Raw genomic sequence first — 19,456 nt, 5'->3', positions numbered from 1 at the left:
GATAGCATGACTGAGGTGGAAAACAACACGGTTAGTAATCTGTTGAAACAAGAGCGTGGAGGAGATTAACAGTTACTTATTGAGCAGAGTTCTTTCTGTTAAAGCCATTGGACCCTTTCGGTTAACAGTGTTGTCCAAGGCCCACACTTTGTGTACCACAACTTCTATATCAAATAACAAACCTGTGAAAATTTAGGTTCAATCGGTCATCGGATTCGGGAGAAAACAACGGGAAAACCCACCCTTGTTTCCGCGCGTTTCGCAGTGTCATGACATGTGTTTCAAATAAATCCGTAATTCTCGTTAACGAGAATTTATATTGTTTTGCTGTTTTCTCAAACAGTAACGCATTTCATGGAATAATATTTCAAGAGAAGTCTTTCACCATTGCTTGCCTTCTGTAAACCCTGTAAGTTATTTGTAAATCTGTGAACTTTTTTTCCTGAACCGAAAGGGTCCAATGGCTTTAAGTAGTGAGGCCTGATTCTTTATTGAGGCAATGAAGGTGATTGCCTCGTGCTCCCTGGTCATTGCCTTGGTGCCCTTGAAACGCGACAGCAGAAGTTTCCTCATAGAGTCCTAGGGTGCCCTTTCCTTGCTCTATGCCTTTTACCAAGTAGAAATTGCCTTGGTGCCCTTTCCCTTTCAAGTATGAAGCACAGTCTTTATCGATTTATGCGATTTGGTTTTGGCTTCAAATGGAAGGTTTAAAGTAAGACTCTAAGACTCTAAGAGCCTGTAGTTATTACTTAGATAGAACAACACATATCTTATAGTTTCCTTGGGTCTGCCATCAGCACTCACACTTTACATTTGAGTGGCTGGCTTGATTTAACCATATTTTGTCATCGCAGCCCATTTTGGTTCTATTACCTGTCTCAAACCACGTACCAAGTCTAGGTATAATTAATATTTTACGTTATCAGTGGGTTATCTAGCTGTACACACACAGCGTGGAACTCCTCTAAAGTCCAAACGGCAGCACTAAATCGGCTTATAATCTTCCCCTGCGACACCATTATGCATGCAGCACGTGCCTAACGCGGGAGGGTGAAGGGTGCCTTACGCCCAAACAAGGCTCCGATCAATACCAAGCAGGAACACAGGGCTTTGTCCTGACCCTCTTCACCTAATTTAACAGGGGGCCCAAAAGACTCCTCTAAAGCACTCCCTGTATTGATTAGTTACCCTAGCCCCTGATCGATCCGGGATCGTGTTCTAAAGCCGCCAGAAACAAAGATGGCGTTGCTAATATGTGGTTTACTACATGTGTTTTATTGATTGGGTTAGGGGGGTACGGTTAGGACAAACAGAGGCGGAATTTCTTATACAATCGTGCAATTTCTTGCACCTGCCTAACATGAGGAATTATTTTCGGTACCATTCAGCCTGTTGTTGTAAAGATGACCAGTCATGGATTTTTATTATTGATCGAAATGTTGGAGTTAACTGCAGTTCACCTGAGACGGGTTTTCATTTGAAATTTAAAAGAAGTTTTGATATTTCATGTAGTAGTGTCCAGGCCTGCAATGCTTCATTTTTGAAAGGGCAAGGGCACCAAGGCATTTTCTCCTTGGTAAAGGGCACCCTATGAGGAAATCGTAAATATCTACTGGAGCATTTCAAGGGCACCAAGGCAATGACCAGGGGGCATGGAGGCAATCGCCTGTGTTGCCTCTGTGTAGTATCAGGCTTAGATGTCAGCCAGATGGGTGTCTGTGTGTTGTATGGACACCCTGTTTTAAATATACAACCTTGTTTCTGCCTTAAAACCTCGTTTCATGGTAAATGTTTAAATTGACAACAGGGGGTTTGAAAAAGCAGGATAATTTATTTTCATAACCGAGGAGTCTCCCGAATATCAAAAGTCAACTTCGCTGTAGTAGAATATAAAGCAATACAGTTCTCTAACTAAAGAACAAAATCTACCTTGCACGTGAATATATGGTGCTACCGCAAACCAAATTAGGGCTTTTATCATTGAGGAAATAAGTTTGCTTTTGAGTCGATAATCATTAACTTAAAAAAAGTCAGTCCCCCATCGAAAATAATCATTTTGAACTCATCGGAAGCAGCCATTTTCCCACGCTTGCTACGATTCCCGGGGCTACATCAAGTCTGTTCAATTCCTTGCATGCTACCTTGTATTTTGAATGAAAACATTTAAAAGTATAGGGACTGCAGCTCTGTCAGGACTATATATCCACAGCCAAACTTCAAAGAAATTCGGTCTGACAAAAGAACCAAGCATGGCGCTGACAAAGGATGGTTGCTGGTTTAGTTTGTGGAATACAAACACACCTGAGATTGGGTGTGCATCGAGGCAGAACTCAGTACCAAAACGTGATGCCTACCTGTACCCTGGGCCAAATAAAAACAAATACTAGTTTATTGTTCCCCTCTCTCGCCCTTTTTTTTAAGGCATCATTTTTTTTCTTTTTCTTTTTTTACTACATATTTTTCTTTTAAAAGACCAATCTACTTAACTACATAAAGTAAGTTGTGACTTTGAACTGAAGAATCGGTGGCGCGTTTGAGTTTAAATGCATATGAGCCACCTTTGAAAGAAATAAAAAATAAAGAGGTCCCCATCCTCCTCTTTTTGCAAAAAAAAACCCAGACGATCAACTGTTTTATTTTTTAACTTGGCCATAATGGTGGCTGTAGTGTTGTAGCTTGTTTGAAATGCAGACATGTTAAATTGGTAACAGGTACTATTCTATTCTTGCTGCAACAGGTGTGCACGATGTGTGCCTAAGGTAGCGTACCTGCTCAGCGGTTCCAATTTTAAATCCTTTTCGCCATTCAATGGCGGCACAGTAGAAGTACACATGTACAGTGTGATCATATGCAAATTATACCCAGTGAACAATTTCCCTTGTATAGCAGAGCCAAATGGCATTGAGTTCTACGCAAAACTTGTTCAGTCTTCGTATTTTGATCTCAAAATGATTTTATCCAGCACTTCAGCGCTTGATTAAATCGTTTTCTGATACCCAATGTGAAATTCAGTCATCGTATAAAAACAGAATTTTTGTCTGGTCAAATCAGAACATTCAACAGACAATGAAATCAGGAATGATATCAAATTTCGATGGAAAGTTGTTTTTTAAAAGCTCTGCCATGCCTATCATGTACTTTCATGAACATTTCATTAACTTGGGACAGCTTCTTTTGAGCAACTTTCAGAAACTGTTGAACATATGTTTCTCCTCACAAGTTCAGCCTCGAAATAACCATGGAGGAAGAAAATGGACTACGGCACTCACAGCATTTGCCGTGGTGCCCTGTGCTTTTGCTGTGGTGTCCTTTGCAAAGTTCCAATACAAAAACAAAATTATTTTCCTCAAAGTGCCCCTTAGCCTCCCGGAAGGAAATTGCTGTGGCCCTTGAAAAACGAACTTCAAGGGCTGAATTTTTTTTTTATAGTCCGCACAGCAGAGAGCTTCAATCTGCAGACAGAGTTGTTTCTGGGGCTATTTTGTGTCGCCACCTGTTCCCAAATAAAATTTTCCGGTAACTTTTGATCAGCAACAACTTTTGGAAACCCTATCCATGCATTTGAAGGCATTGCACTTTACCTAAAATTACCTTCGAATTTAAAACTGGGTTACATTAGGCCAAATAAAAAAAACATGCTTAGCGTACTCCCATTTTGAAAAAAGAAAGGGGCCCTTTTTTTTTCTTTCTTACAAAATGATCGCCTGACACATTTTTTTCAGACAGTTGACTTGGTTGTTGTTTTTTTATTGCTGAGATCTTAAAAATATATCCTCTTATGTCATTAAAAAAAAATTATTTTAAGAGGCAGCCTCTAAAAAAGAAGCGGGCGGGATGTTAAACATGTTTTTATTTTGATTTGGTCTTAAAGAGACTGATATAGAGTAAAATCAGTACGTCGGGTTTGAGACAGTTTTGCTAGTATTAAATAAAAATACACAAATGAATCGCAAGAATATAAGTTTTAATATTATGTTATTTTGTTTTCATTTCCTTGTATTTGTTTCACTTTTTAATCAAAAGTACACTCTTCATTTTTCATTAAATTTAATTTGCAATAAAGTATTGTTGATGTGAAACTAAAACAATTAGTCTCTCTTATGTGAAAGAGAATTCCAGAGTTTCATATCTGTGGATGGTGATGACAGATAACTGGGAAGAGGATTTTAATAGGAATTATTGTATAATGTTGCACGCACTTCACACGCGGCGACTGTGCATTGCTCACCATTTTGGTTGTCACTAGGTTTACGGGTAAACGCCGCGTCGCCTAAAATGTGCACTGCACTGAATAACGCAGTTACATTGCCCACCAATATGGTGGTTCCAAGATTATTCTGAAGATGACGTCAGGTGAATTGGGTCAAAACTGTGTATTAGTCTGGACTTTCAACCCTTTTTAAGACACTGGAAGCCTTTTGTAATTGTCAAAGACTATTCTTCTCACTTGGTGTATCCTAACATATGGATGAAATAACAAACCTGTGAAAATGTGAACTCAATTGGTTGTCGGGGTTGCAAGAGAGTAATGAAAGAAAAACAAAATTGTTTGTGCTTTCAGATACCTGAAAAAAGGTTTCAGGCGCGAAGTCTTTTTTTTTGAATCAAATTTTTTTGTGAGAAATTACCTCTTTCTCAAAAACTACATTACTTGAGAGGGAGTCTTTCCTCACAATGTTTTATACTATCAACAGCTATCCAAATTGTTGCTTATTTCCAAGTAAGTTTTTATGTTGATATACCGGTACATACATTTTCTTTGAGTAATTACCAAAAGTGTCCAAAGGGATATACGTGTACAATCGCTCACCACTCTTAAATTGAATGCCAGTAAAAATGTATATGTTTTTTTAAACATGGAAAGGACGTGAACTTGTAGAGTCGATGGCGATGGTATTGACCTAGATTCCTTGCATAAGTGAGTTTCATGGAATTACTTGAAGAGCCTACATGTACACGTACTTCAGAAATCTCATTACTATTTGAAGACTATTTGGGTTAAAGGGAAGGTACACAGATACGCTTGGCACTCACTGACCCCCATTAAAATCAAAGTAAATAAAAACTTACTTGGGTGGAGTGCAGCAGCTTTCAATATTGTACAGTATTTTGATTTAAAATATTTTATTAAAAACAAATATTTTGGACCTAATGCCTTTTATCGGTTACCTGATACACACACATTTGTGCAACAATTGTGTGTTTTTTTCTTTCATTATTCTCTTGCAACTTCGACGACCAATTGAGGTTTGTTATTTTATGCATTGTGCTGGGATACACTAAGTGAGAATACTGGTCATTGACAATTACCAAAGGTGTCCAGTGCCTTTAAAAGCAGCTCTATGAAATTGGGGCCAGGTCGTTTCCCAGTAAAAAATATAACATCCAGGATGTTAAGCTTATGTAAATCAAGCATCAACACTCTTAAAGGGATACCACAGTTGAGTAGAGATTTTGTCTGTCTTTAGGAGTTATATTTCAAAAGGGGACCAGTGGGTTCCTTAAATTGACCCTAGGGGTGCAGCCTGTTCTTTGATAACAAGCTGGATCAAGTGAAACTCTAGACTGTCATATCCATAGGGTCAGTGGTGGGTTGGTGGGTGGGTGGTGGGTGTGTGGGTCCAACCATGGTCCAACCATGATCTTAGGCTAAGCATGGAGGTAGTAAGTTAATAGGGAGGGTTCATTCTACTAGTAGCAGTACTGATGGTGCCACCATGGTCCCCTAGTTTCAGGATATTGTAAAGTAGGCAGGGTTCATTCTATACTTTGGTCTGGAGTCTGGTGTTATGAGTGATATAGATACATCCCACCCCCCTCCACATCCTCCGGGTCACTGTATGAACCATAGAGCAAGGAAACCATGGACCAGTCGGTTCCTTATTTTCAGGCTAAGTTAAGTTGGGAGGGTTCATTCTGGTCCAGTGTATACATGAGTTTGATTAGATATCCCCCAACCCCTCGGGTCAACACTTGGACCATGGAGCCCTCTGCTATTAATACCCTCTTCTGACCCAAAAGTAACCCTCTATTGTTTTTGCTGTACCTATTACATGGCTCTGCTACACCGTATAAAGCGAAGAATTGGCATTTGCGGAAGTAGGGAATTCCGCGCTAATAATAATATGTCAAGCATATTTGGTTGGATTATAAGGATATTAATACCAAGTAACAACTTGTTGTTAATTGCTTTGAGTAAGTAATGTAGGCGTATGTCTTAGTGTATAAAACAATTTGGAGGAAAACTCCAAAATAATCCAGAACAGAAAAAGTGTTCTCACTGCTTCAGATAAGAGAATCATGGTAGGGGACGAATTTGAAAGACATTTTGACTTGTTTTTGTTTCCATTTTGTTTTTTGTTTTCGGAGGAGTGGGAGGGTGACTGCAGTTGAAAAGAAAATTACGATTTGGCGATACTTTATGCAGGCAGAAATTCCCATCATTAAAATAACATAGCCTGGGGCCGTTCCCTTATTATTACCATCACTAATGAAGCAGGATGAAGCCCCTTATCACCAGAGTAGATCTTTGATAATGGGTGGGAACAGGCTAACACATCCTGGGGGCCAAAGCCAGGCTTTCTCTGCCTCTCCTTAAGTAGTGAGAACACTCTGTTTTGGATTATTTTGAAGTGTTCCCCAAAATTGTTTTAAAAACTCATTACTGAAAAGTAAGGTGTTTAAGTTTCATGCATTACAGGGGATTTTTTTCTGTATAGTTAGCCAAAAACAGGCCTTAATTTTGGAGTGTCGTCCAAAATTGTTCTAGAAACTACTTATTGAGAGGTACCCCTAAAAAGTGAGGGGTTAAGTTTCATGCATTTAAAGGGATTTTTCTGTAAAGACAAAAATAGGCCTTGCACTTAGCTCTGGAAAGGGCACAGTAACTTCCCTCTGGTAAGGGCACCTCTTTCGGGAGAAAAAGGTTAAAATTGTATTGGAACTTTGCAAAGGGCACCACAGAAAAAATACAGGGCACCACGGCAAGCGTCGTGGGTTTATTCCGAGGCCTCTCCAAAAAAGTTCATAGACCTGTTGCAACATGCGTTCCTTTGGAATCAAACAAAAACCTACAGAACGATTTTGGACCGCAGTCTGCTCCGCACTGGGATCTGTAATAATCGTCGTCTGGCACTGAAGTCTCCATTCCACTGATTTTGATTTGTACACACTTTTTCTTTCCATTGTCCATCACGTACATGCATCAGTTCCTCTGGGATTAAAGTTGAAAGAGAAGACGAAGAAAAAAAACGGGGACTCGCACAAATAGTATTTCTTCTGCCATTTTAAACCCATTGTAGTTGCTTGCCTGTATTTGTTCACTGTGCCTAATTTTTATTATGCAATTGCATTTCTTCCAATGTGTTCCTTTCTCTGTGGTTCATGCATGCCTACCCTTTTTCAGGAACTATATTTTTTTTTATCAAGTGTGGTGGTCTCTCTCCCCCCCCCCAAAAAAAAGTTCACCCATAGGGTTTGCACAGGCCACCATAGGGGAGTAAACAAGCTCATTAAGTATGCGCACCTGTCCTTCCAGCTCGCGACCCCTTTGCACCCATTGGTCCATGGAGCTCATGAATAATTCAGGAGGGAGGGTGGCTATATGTAAGCAATGGGGCAGGTTATTATTGGTATTGGTTTGTTTGCAGAAAAACCTGTGACTGTACAGTACCTACTGTAGAACCATCACCCCATAGATAGAAATCTCCTCGCTATATTCCTAGTGCAAGCTCTGAGCCATTGAGTTAATGCTATAAATATAATTTACAATGTTCTGTAGGCCTACTTGGTTGCACTTTTTGCAGAGTATCTTTACTTGAGATGTTTCACTGGATTTCAAAAAGCAGAACTTAAAGACCGTGGACACTATTGGTAATTGTCAAAGACTAGCCTTCACAGTTGGTGTATCTCAACATATGCATCAAATAACAAACCTGTGAAAATTTGAGCTCAATCGGTCGTCGAACTTGCGAGATAATAATGACAGAAAAAACACCCTTGTCACACAGAGTTGTGTGCATTTAGATGGTTGATTTCGAGACCTCAAGTTCTAAACCTGAGGTCTCGAAATCAAATTCCTGGAAAGTTACTTCGTCCTCAAATACTATGGCACTTCACAGGGAGCCGTTTCTCACAATGTTTTATACCGTCAACTTCTCCCCATTACTCGTCACCAAGAAAGGTTTTATGCTAATAATTATTTGGAGTAATTACCAATTAGTGTCCACTGCCTTTAAAAGATACTTGCATTGCTGCGTGTCCTCTCTGGTTTTTTAAACACAATTATAAGAAATACCTTGGGTTTTTTTTGTAACTGTAACTTGTAAAATTCAAAACCTTTGGGTTGGTTTAAAGTACAACTTTAGTAATACCATTTAATGTGTATATTTCTGTTAGGTTTATCATTTTGAAACTGGAACTTCTGAAACTGTTATTCCTTTTTTCAATTCCATTTAGGGTTCAGCTAATTTTATTTCCCATTTCATGAAATATTTGGCTTGTGTAGCAACTTTAAAGCGAGCGTCAAGCAATGATAAAAACAAAATAATTCTAATTCTATTTTCATTTCATCCAAAAAAAAAAAACTGTAAGAAATATTAGTTCCTCCTGTCCAACTGCTGTTGGGTGCTATGTAAGGTCGTTAATTGCAATTTCTATCTCATATTTAATCCAAGAGTCGTTTAGTGAAAAGTTCAATTAGTTTTGAAAACAAAACATCTAAGTCCACAAGTAAATGTTTTTCTTAGAAACTGAATGTTTATTTTTCCGACAATTACTTTGCAGACCACTCTCGACCACTCTCGACCATTAAACTCCACTTACAAGTAGCAGTAGCTCCAAAATATGCAAAAGCAATTTTTAGAAATCCATACAAACCTAATTACCTTTATAGTCCTGAGCAGACTACATGCACATGTGTAGTTTCTGCATAGAAACTTGTCAATTTGTGTAACAAAAAAACTGCTTTCAAAAACAGAATTATCGTTGTGAATGATGCCAGATTGTTAAATAATGACACCCAGTATGTTTGCCCCTCTCTGACTGTGCATAGAAACTCGTCAGTTTGTGTTAAAAAAATACTTTCTAAAACATGGAATTATCTTTGTGAATGACGCCAGATTGTGTCATAATGACACCCAGTATGTTCCCCTACTCTGGCTGTGCGTGGGAAGACCTCAACCCTCATCCTCCCATGTTTAAGATCCTTAGTGAAAGAATATCCGTATTATCGCAAAGCGAGGATACATCATTGTGTGTTCTCTACCCTTGCTACTATCCTGAAAGCTCCGTTCAATAGGCAGCTTAAATTTCCCATCTGTGCTCGTCGAGCGGGAGATCATTTTGGATTTGTCAACAAAAACAGGATTTGGAATGTGCTTTGTTGCAATACACTCATAAGGATCAGTTGCCTGCCTGGGTTTTTATTTTGTGCTGAATCTCGTTAAAAATCCCCCGGATTTTTGGATTATTATTCACAGAGTTTTAAGAAACGCTGATGATGAATCGTATAATGTGTAGATTTATAAAAAATAGTTAGCCTTGAGGTTTTGTTAAAGGCAGTGGACACTATTGGTAATTGTCAAAGACTAGCTTTCACAGTTGGTGTATCTCAACATATAATGCATAAAACAACAAACCTGTGCAAATTTGAAAATCTCTCTTGTCACACGAAGTTGTGTGCGTTTAGATGGTTGATTTCAAGACCTCAAGTTCTAAACTTGATGTCTTGAAATCAAATTCGTGGAAAACTACTTCTTTCTCGAAAACTAATGCACTTCAGAGGGAGCCATTTCTCACAATGTTTTATACCCTCAACCTCTCCCCATTACTCGTCACCAAGAAAGGTTTTATGCTAACAATTACTTTGAGTAATTACCAATAGTGTCCACTGCCTTTAAAACTTTTGCTCCGCGTGTTAGTTTGTTTCCCCTGTTTATTCTATCTATGTCTGCTAATGGCGACTTAAGACTAAAAAAGGCCCTAAATGACGTGTATTTGTTTATTTGTTTATTTGTTTTGTTATTATAATTATTTCATATGGGGTTAAGGTTGGGTTTACATACATGTAGGTTGCTGGCTGAATAACAATGTAGTTGTTGTTGCGTTAGTTTCTGGCTTCTAAGAAACTTCCATCTAATCAGAGATCTAAAGTTTAAAATGAAGGGATTTGTAAATTACAGTATGTCTATAGTCTCTTTCCCTTCTTTTTAAAATTTCCTCTTTGTAATTGCAGAGCGAACACATTTGTTGTGCAACATGATGAACTCCCCTTTTTCCGCATTATCATAGCTACATTGTTTTGAGTTTCTTTATAAAAAACATCGTGTAGCAATATTTTCTGCTTTTTAAGCATCCCTATGAAATTAGGTCCAGGATACCAAAGAATTTGTTATTGAAATAGAAATGAGGGAATAAAGAAACACTGGCGACGATTTCATTGCTTTTTCCTTCTCTTCACAGAACTCAGGAGAGTACTGTGTATACAGTGCTCAATACACATCGTTTTAAAGGTTAAAACAAATTATATTCTTTATCCACGATGCCAAAAAAAAAAAGTTCCACGTTTTGTTTCTCTCATTCCAGATGCCCCAGTAGTCATGTCGGAGACCGCTGCCAATATACTGACCCCTGCAACGCGCTCCCCTGTATGAACGGGGGAACATGCGTCGTGGAATTCCAGGGTACTGGCGACCCAATCTTCAGATGCGAATGTTCCATCCAATGGGGGAACTCTGTGTGTGAGCTTCAGGTCGACAATGTGTGCCAGAACGAGAACCTTTGTCTGAACCAGGGGCGATGTAATCTACTGCCGGACTCGCTGACCGAGTACACATGCGCATGTAAAGCTGGCTTTACAGGTAAGTTGGACAACCTATACCCTAGGGGATTGGATCTACGTAAGGTATCTTTCCGACCCCTACAGCCAGTTTCACGAAACGCTAGGATTAATCCTATCTCGAGTTAAGATGAGTAACTCATCCTAACTTAGGATAAGTTCAATGCATCCTAACGTCTATGGATACGGAACTTAACTCATCCTAAGTCCTAAGATTATTCCTTAGTTAGGTAGGGTTTGGTGAAATCCACAGCTGATAGCCTTGATTGAACTCTTCTTCAATCTAATTACAGGGTTCTCGCTATGCAAAGTTCTCTAAAAGTTCTTTAATTTATGCACAGGTGACAATTGTAGTATGATTGATTACTGTGTGGGTAACTCGTGTCAGAACGGAGCAACGTGTAACACGCACGCCACTGGCTACACATGCACCTGTACAGAGTTCTACCGCGGTCCGAACTGCACCACTGATATCAACGAGTGCACAGAGAACCCACTGCAGTGTAACAACGGCGGAACGTGCATGAATCAGATCGGGACCTTCGTATGCCGATGCCCGGTAGACTACACCGGTAGGAGATGCGAATCTATCTTCGTACCGTGCCAGCCGAGCCCGTGCTTACATGAAGGGATGTGCATCCGTCTGTCTGGACAGTATAACTACGAATGCTCATGTCTTGCAGGTAAGAGTTTCCTCAAATCAGTAGAATTTTATTTTGAGAATAACAATAATTGAACGTAATTACTTGTTAGAAAAGATGGATACATGATATACTGACATTGTTTCCTTTGGTTAGGTTATACTGGATACCACTGTCAGACTGATATTGATAATTGCGTCGACCACGGTTGCTTTCACGGCGGCTGTGTTGATGGCGTGGACATGTACACATGTGAGTGTGACTCCGGATACACAGGTATGTATGTTTCATTTCACTTATTCGGGGACCAATTTCATCAAAGCTGTTCAGCAGAAAAATACTGCTTGTAATTTTTTCTCTGCTGAGCAAAAGTTTACTCAACTCACACATTCGGGATTGTAGCACCGCGGACACATTTAAAGACGGATTGAAATTTCGTTTTGTTTCAAACAGCTTTTCAGTAGTCTTTTCTTTCTTTTCTCTCACTTCATCTTACTGGTCCCTCTTCATCTTTCTATATTGATGCTATTTTTCTTTTCACGCGCTTTGAGCACCTTATTACGTAGGTGGATACTGCACAATATAAAGGCTTGCTCGCTTACTTGCTTAAGTCAAGTAATGTCCTTGAATCACGATGATTCCCCATTCCTTTCTGTCCCCCATTGCCGACTTGAAATCTGCTGATTCCAGATCCGTATCCATTTTGAGAATGTCATTGTACGTTAGTGCAGGTCTACCAGGTTGCCTCTTCCAATGCTTAGGGGGTCCACAGAACAATTTTGGACTATGGTTCGTCTTTGCTCCTGTAGCAGTGGCCACCAAATTGACCTTCTCTGTTCGATTTTTGTTGACGGCAATATGAATATTCAATATTATTATTATTTTTGGTTTTGTTTTAATGATACAGGCCAGTACTGCCAAACAGACATAGATGAGTGTAGTGAGCAGCAGAATCTCTGTATTAACGGAGCTACATGCCGGAATGTGGACGGCGATTACGAATGTCTGTGCGTGTACGGGTGGGAAGGAAAGAATTGCCAACTCAACATCAACTCATGCCTGCAGAATCCGTGTCGTAATGGAGCGACGTGCCAAGATCTCGACGACAAGTTCAGTTGTGTCTGCGCCACTGGATATACTGGTAGGAAACACTGGCAACAATAGTGTACATCTGCAATAAATTGAGATATTAAGCCTAGTTACTGGATTAATGGGGTGCCAGAATTCAACCAGCGTAAATGTGTGACGCGCTCATTTGACGTTACACGATCATTCTTACATCATGTAGTGTTTGAGCTCTTTTTTTTAAGGGTCCACTCACATTCCTGTTAACATTACTCAATCTTTTCTTTTCTTAATTTTATTTTATTTTATGCAAGTCGCCAGACACACAAGCCCTGAAGGCTACTTCAAGGTGTGGGCTACAATTCTTTTTTCTTTTTCCAGAGGTCGTTGGTTGCCACCTACTCCTAGGGCTGAAACAGGGTTACCCCTTTTGCAGTCCATTATGGATGTAGGCTTGGGTATCAATCAGTCCAAAGCCTGGCTGGTAGAGCAGAAAGCACTCCCTCCCCAATTTTACATAGCAAGTGTCACGACCGGGATTTGAACCCACACTCTGCCGATCAAACAACAGAGCTCGAATCCGGTGCTCTTAACCGCTCGGCTATGACACCGCACAAATATGCCAGAGTCGGAATATTCTCTCATTAGCAGCTTCTATTTTCTTCAAAGGAATTCTTGTCATCTACATCTTTACGTTATTATGATTTTCTTTTGCAGGGATATATTGCCATCTTGAAGATGCCTGCGTCAGTAATCCCTGCACCCAAACGTCAACGTGTCACACAAACCCTAGCACCGGGGAAGCCGACTGCGAATGCCCGAGGGGTCTGGAGGGGAGTGACTGCTCCATCGACTTGGACGAGTGTATCTACGGTAAGTTTACCCTCTGATTCAATGCAATTATAATTTATTAGAGCCCCAAAAAGTAAGTTCAAATACTCCCATACAGTCGAAACATTTAAAAGATTAAAAAAAAATAGTTGTAGGGCTATTTATAATTACAAGAAAAACCACTAAAAAGCGATACATGTAAGTATCTTAAGCCTCACTTAGCTAATCTGCATCAACAGTACTTAATCAGCATCAGCGTCGAGTTGACACCAACGGTTCTTTTCAGAACCACCCCCAACTCATTTAGAGATTATCATTACACGGCTTTACCGCAAATTACTATAGCGTATTTCCACCATGCAAAGTTTAAAATCCTACTGGAGCCTTACTTGTTTGATATCCTCTTTGGTTTTTCATTTTTTTTGGCTGTAGCACTTTGTAACCCCTGGAAAAAGCTGCTTTACCAAATGATGTTAGCATTAACAACAATAGTAGTTTTAAATTTATATATAAGGTGATCCCCTGTCTGCCGCTTCCCAGGTTGTATCGTTACCTGGGTGTGATCCCTGGCTACACGGCAGTTTGCGGTTTAATGGCTTCTGACTGGCACCCCCCCGAACAAAGATATTGACAAAATTGGGAGACCACCAACATAGGGCTAGATAGCTCAGTTGGTAGAGCGCCGGCACATTAAACCGGAGGTCGTTGGTTCAAATCCCGCTCTAGTCAATTTTTCTTTGTTCACCCCAAAATCATTTTAAAAATGTACCCAGTCAGTTTCCCTTGTGGTTTGTTCATCCCAAAATCATTTTAAAAATGTACCCAGTCAGTTTCCCTTGTGGTTTATTGTTTGATATATATATATATATATATTGTATGCAAGTCGCCAGACACGCAAGGCCTGAAGGCCACTTCAAGGTGTGGGCTACAATTGTTTTATTCCAAAGGCCACTGCCACCTACTCCAGCTAGGACTAAAACAGGGTTGCCCCCTTTACAATCAATCCACCTCCCAAATCTTATGTAGCAAGTGTCACGACCGGGACTCGAACCCACACTCTGCTTATCAAACGGCAAAGCTTGGAATTCGGGATCTTAACCGCTCGGTTATGACACGCTGTAATCAATGTTGGATTTATTTTCCTTTTTTTCCTTCTTTCTTGTCAGGTCCTTGTGAGCAGGGAGGAACTTGCGTCAACATTTTTGGCTCCTACTTGTGCAACTGTCTGCCCGGTTTCAGTGGCACCCGCTGTGAACTCAACATCAACGAATGTTCATCACATCCGTGTGTCAACGGCGCCACATGTTTGGACCTGCGAGGGCTGTTCCGATGCATCTGTGTCAGAGGTTAGTTTGTCATGTCTAAGGTCAACGGCTTACCCAGATCCTACAATAATAATAATAATAATAATAATAATAATAATAATAATAATAATAATAATAATAATAATAATAATAATAATAATAATAATAATAATAATAATAATAATAATTGGGCCGAAGTTGGGCCGAAAGAGTACAAGAGGGAAAGGAAGGAGGAAAGACATCAAGATTGGAGGAACAAACCACTTCATGGCCGGTTCTTGAGGTGTACTGAGGAAGTGGCCAGCAGCAAGTCATGGAATTGGTTAAAGAGTGGAGAACTAAAGAAGGAAACAGAGGGCTTGATTACTGCGGCGCAAGACCAGTCTCTAAGGACAAATGTAATGAAGGCAAGGATAGAGAAAGCAAACGTCTCTCCTATGTGTAGAATGTGCAATAAAGCAGAGGAGACTGTATTTCATATTGTTAGCGAATGCAGTAAGATGGCCCAGACGAAGTACAAAGGAAGACATGACAAGCTGGCCAAGGTGATTCACTGGGATCTGTGTAAGAAGTATGGTGTTAAAGTACTTGCGAAATGGTACGACCATGTTCCGGAGAAAGTTGTAGAGAACGACCAGGTCAAGATCCTATGGGACTTTAACATTCAGACCGATCATGTTATACAACATAGGCGTCCGGATGTTGTGCTATTAGATAAGACGAAGAAGATGTGTCATCTCATTGACATAGCGGTGCCAGGTGATATAAGGGTAGCTTCGAAGGAGATGGAAAAGATCGAGAAGTACCAGGACCTGGCCAGGGAACTTCGTAAGATTTGGCAGGTAAAGGTAAAAGTAGTCCCCGTGGTGGTTGGAGCACTTGGCACCATTCCCAAAGCACTGGGGAAACATCTAGATGAAATAGGGACAAATGTGAGGGTAGATCTATTACAGAAGGCAGCGCTTTTGGGAACAGCGAGGATCCTGAGAAAGACCCTTGAGATCTAAGGCTACGGGACGTAGCCCGGCTCGAGGAGTTACCGGCACAAAGGAAAATGAGATCTTTCTTTTGCATGCTGTGATAAAATGAAATAATAATAATAATAATAATAAAGACATTTATAATGGGCAAAAACATCCACCCAAGGGGTATAAGTAGTAGTCCCGGCTAGTAGTCTCCAGAAAAATCCAAATATATAGCAAGCCAGTTCTCTAAATAACAAACTCTACCTGGCAAGTAGATACACACGTGTTGTTACCGCACACTAAATATATATTGATACCTCATGTTACCGCACACTAAATATATATTGATACCTCACCATGCAATGCCTCAAATCCCATATAAGAGAATAACTGTTGCACAAATTTACGCAGGTTCCTGACCTTTAACCTCTCGACCTTTTACCCCTCAGGTTATACGGGTCTATTCTGTGAGGAGGACATCGACGAGTGTGCCAACAGTCACTGCCTCAACAATGGGATCTGCATCAATCGGATCGGTATGTACGAGTGTCAGTGTCTAGAAGGGTTCCAGGGTGACCACTGCGAGACCAACGTAGACGAGTGCCGGTCGGATCCGTGCGTCAACGGAGCCACTTGCCACGACGGCAGGAATGAATATTTATGCAGCTGTCTGCCAGGTAAGTGTGTTAATGAATATTCATGTATTGCTTTCTGAGTTTGTTAATGAATATTCATGTAGCTGTCTGGGAGGTTAGTGTAGTGTATTAATGAATATTCATGCAGCTGTCTGCCGGGTAAGTGTGTTTATGAATATTCATGTATAGCTTTCTGAGTTTTTTAATGAGCTGTCTCGGAGGTTAGTGTAGTGTATGAATATTAATGTAGCTGTCTGCTGGGTTGGTGTGTTTATGAATATTCATGTAGCTGTTGTCTGTTTGGTTGCAACTATTTGAGGTGCGAGTAGTAAATGTCACTAGTCACCCAGGCCTATCCAATACCAATAGAGTATTATTTCTTACTAGTTTGTTTTTAATAATTGCAATGTATAACTCTTGCATTCAGGTTACACTGGCGATCACTGCGAGAATGATGTCGATGACTGCGACGCTGACACGTGCCTACACGGACGCTGCGTCGATGGCCTCAACAGTTTCATCTGTGATTGCAACGATGGATACGAAGGAAGACGTTGTCAGAACCTCATTGATGAGTGTCTAGGTCAGCCGTGTCAGAACGGGGGTAGATGTATCGGCATGGTCGGCACACACCAATGTGTTTGCGTTGCAGGCACAGAAGGTAAGATGTTATTTTTTGTTTTTCGACGTGGACAACTATTTCTAGAATGCTTTCATTTTTTTGTGTATTTTCGCCAGAGTAAAGCCAGGTTCATACTTCCTGCAAATCGAATGCGATACGAATTTTGACATCACAAATTCACAATAGCTGAGCTGTGCTCAATTTCTCCGATATATTCACCGCGAAAAACAACCTTTGTAACGTCATAATACGCTTCGCATTCGCGCTGGCTTTAGCGAGTACTCTACATGATTTCACTTAATGATGACGGATGAAACCCGTGCCTAAAATCTTATGGACTGCGTAGGGGACAGCCCTGTTTCAGCCCCAGTCTCTGAGCAGTTGGCAACGTGCCCCTGGTGGCAGTTGATTTGGGTCAAAAGCCCAAATTGGTTTAGTGTAGCCCTCACCTTCAAGTGGCCGTCCAGCGTTGTGATGTAAATAGATCCCTCATATTATATATTTTTTTTTACAGGGAACTTGGAGAAACTAAACCCTCATAAACACACAAGAAAATAGACAGAACTTGATTCAAACATCACTGGCTGTATTAGGAATTTATGAAAATCGTACTTTAGAAAGTGATACAAAAATTAATGTATTGTAATTTTCTGTTGATATATTTCTTCCTTAGGAGCCAACTGTGAAGTGAATGTGTACGAGTGCTCATCGAATCCGTGTCAGAACGAGGCCAGATGCATTGATTACATCAACGGCTATGAATGTAGCTGTATACCCGGCTATGAAGGGGTACACTGCGAAGTAAACATCGATGAATGTGAATCAACTCCGTGCGCGAACGGCGGAACATGCCTCGACGACGTCAATGGTTTCATCTGTTCGTGCCTTTCTGGATATCACGGTCCGCACTGCTTATCGGGTATCAACGAATGCGAGAGCAACCCGTGTGAAAACGGCGGTACGTGCCAAGATGGCGTCAACGAATACGAGTGCGAATGTCCGAGAGGGTACGGTGGCACTCGCTGCAACACCGACATCGACGAGTGTAGTTCCAATCCGTGTCAGCACAGTGGACGATGTACCAGCGGATTGGACTCCTTCACGTGTGAATGTCAAGTGGGTTACACCGGTCCCAATTGCGAGATCAACATCGACGATTGCGTTGAGAATGCATGTCATAATAACGGGACTTGTATCGACCACGTGAACTCGTACAAGTGTGTGTGTATCCCGCCGTATACCGGTGAGATATGCGACGACATAGTTCAGCCGTGTGAGAACCATCTCTGCGAGAATGGAGCTACGTGTGTTGTGTATCCGAATTATGGTGGTTACCGGTGCAAGTGTGCAAGTGGCTATACTGGTAAGTTTTCTGCTAACAAAATTAAAATTATTTACTGATAAATCAAAAGTATTGCCAACTCTTTTGCTAGAACTGAGTAAGTTCAACTATGCAACTATGTGAATCAAATCTCTCTGGGGGAACTTGAAGAGTGTGCTCTGGGCGCCAATTTCTTAGAGATGCTTATCAGCAGAATACATTTCTTACTATTTTCCCGCTAAGCACAATTAAGCAGGATGCCAGTTACATTTTGTACATGTAAAATGGTACTTAAGCTGGTAACCTCATTCTGGTAAGCATAATTTCACTTTGCTTAGCAGGTTTTTGTGCTAAAGCAAGCTCTATGAGATTTTGCCCTGCTGTTCAGCAGTTGACGTTATCAGTTTTTGAGTGTATTTCATTGGTATTCTGAAATGATGAGTGTCTTCTTCTTCTGTCGAGTTGGTTTTTAATAGTTATTGTGTGTTGTGGCCGAGCGGATAATAGCTCTGACTCAAGCTGATGTGTTTCTGTTCAGCAGAGTGTGGGTTCAAGTCCCGGTCGTGACACTTGTGTCCCTGAGCAAGACACTTAACCATTATCGCTGTTTCTTTGGATTGGAAGCACCTTTAGGGCCACTGAGTGACGAAGTGACGGATATGAGCGCTTTATAAGAAACCACTATTATTAGTTATTATAGTTGTGAGTCGAATGAATAACTGATGGTTTTATGTTGCTTTGTAGGTGAATACTGCAATCGTGACATCAACGAATGTGAATATCCACCGTGTCATAACGGAGCTCAATGTAATAATACCTTTGGCTCTTATGAATGTATCTGTCGACCGGGCTATGGTGGGAAAGACTGCTTCCTGAACATTAACGAATGTGCATCAGGTAAGAGGCTAGCATTCAAGAAAACTGTTTCAGTTTATTAAGTTTTACTTATTATTATAATATTGTTATTCTCCGCAAGGTTATTATGGGGTCTGTTCCAGTTTCGGAATAAAAAAAAACACAATACAATACAATACAATTAAAGGCAGTGGACACTATTGGTCATTGTCAAAGACCAGTGTTGTCACTTGGTGTATCTCAACATGTGCATAAAACAACAAACCTGTGAAAATTTGTGCTCAATCGGTCATCGAACTTGCGAGATAATAATGAAAGGAAAAAACACCCTTGTCATACGAAGTTGTGTGGTTTCAGATGCTTGATTTCGAGACGTCAAA

General features: G+C 40.5%; 1 protein-coding gene and 1 non-coding gene across 2 annotated transcripts in view; both read left to right on the top strand.

The window, feature by feature from the left end:
• The first annotated feature begins 10,582 nt into the window (after nucleotides 1–10,582).
• Nucleotides 10,583–19,456, top strand: part of LOC117302924 (neurogenic locus Notch protein-like) — a 28,375-nt gene continuing 19,501 nt past the window's right edge. The window contains exons 1-10 of the mRNA XM_033786911.1: nucleotides 10,583–10,859; nucleotides 11,179–11,520; nucleotides 11,635–11,754; nucleotides 12,386–12,619; nucleotides 13,261–13,416; nucleotides 14,541–14,720; nucleotides 16,093–16,320; nucleotides 16,706–16,939; nucleotides 17,574–18,263; nucleotides 18,966–19,118. Coding sequence (XP_033642802.1) covers nucleotides 10,649–10,859; nucleotides 11,179–11,520; nucleotides 11,635–11,754; nucleotides 12,386–12,619; nucleotides 13,261–13,416; nucleotides 14,541–14,720; nucleotides 16,093–16,320; nucleotides 16,706–16,939; nucleotides 17,574–18,263; nucleotides 18,966–19,118 — 2,548 coding nt within the window. The 5' untranslated portion in view covers nucleotides 10,583–10,648. The remainder of the gene's footprint in view (nucleotides 10,860–11,178; nucleotides 11,521–11,634; nucleotides 11,755–12,385; nucleotides 12,620–13,260; nucleotides 13,417–14,540; nucleotides 14,721–16,092; nucleotides 16,321–16,705; nucleotides 16,940–17,573; nucleotides 18,264–18,965; nucleotides 19,119–19,456) is intronic.
• On the top strand, nucleotides 14,031–14,103 carry Trnan-auu. The gene has a single exon. It is a non-coding gene; the product is annotated as a tRNA-Asn (tRNA).

The sequence above is a fragment of the Asterias rubens genome, chromosome 19 (genome assembly GCF_902459465.1).
Source record: "Asterias rubens chromosome 19, eAstRub1.3, whole genome shotgun sequence".
Lineage (NCBI taxonomy): Eukaryota > Metazoa > Echinodermata > Asteroidea > Forcipulatida > Asteriidae > Asterias > Asterias rubens.
This window is presented reverse-complemented; position numbering and strand designations above follow the sequence as displayed.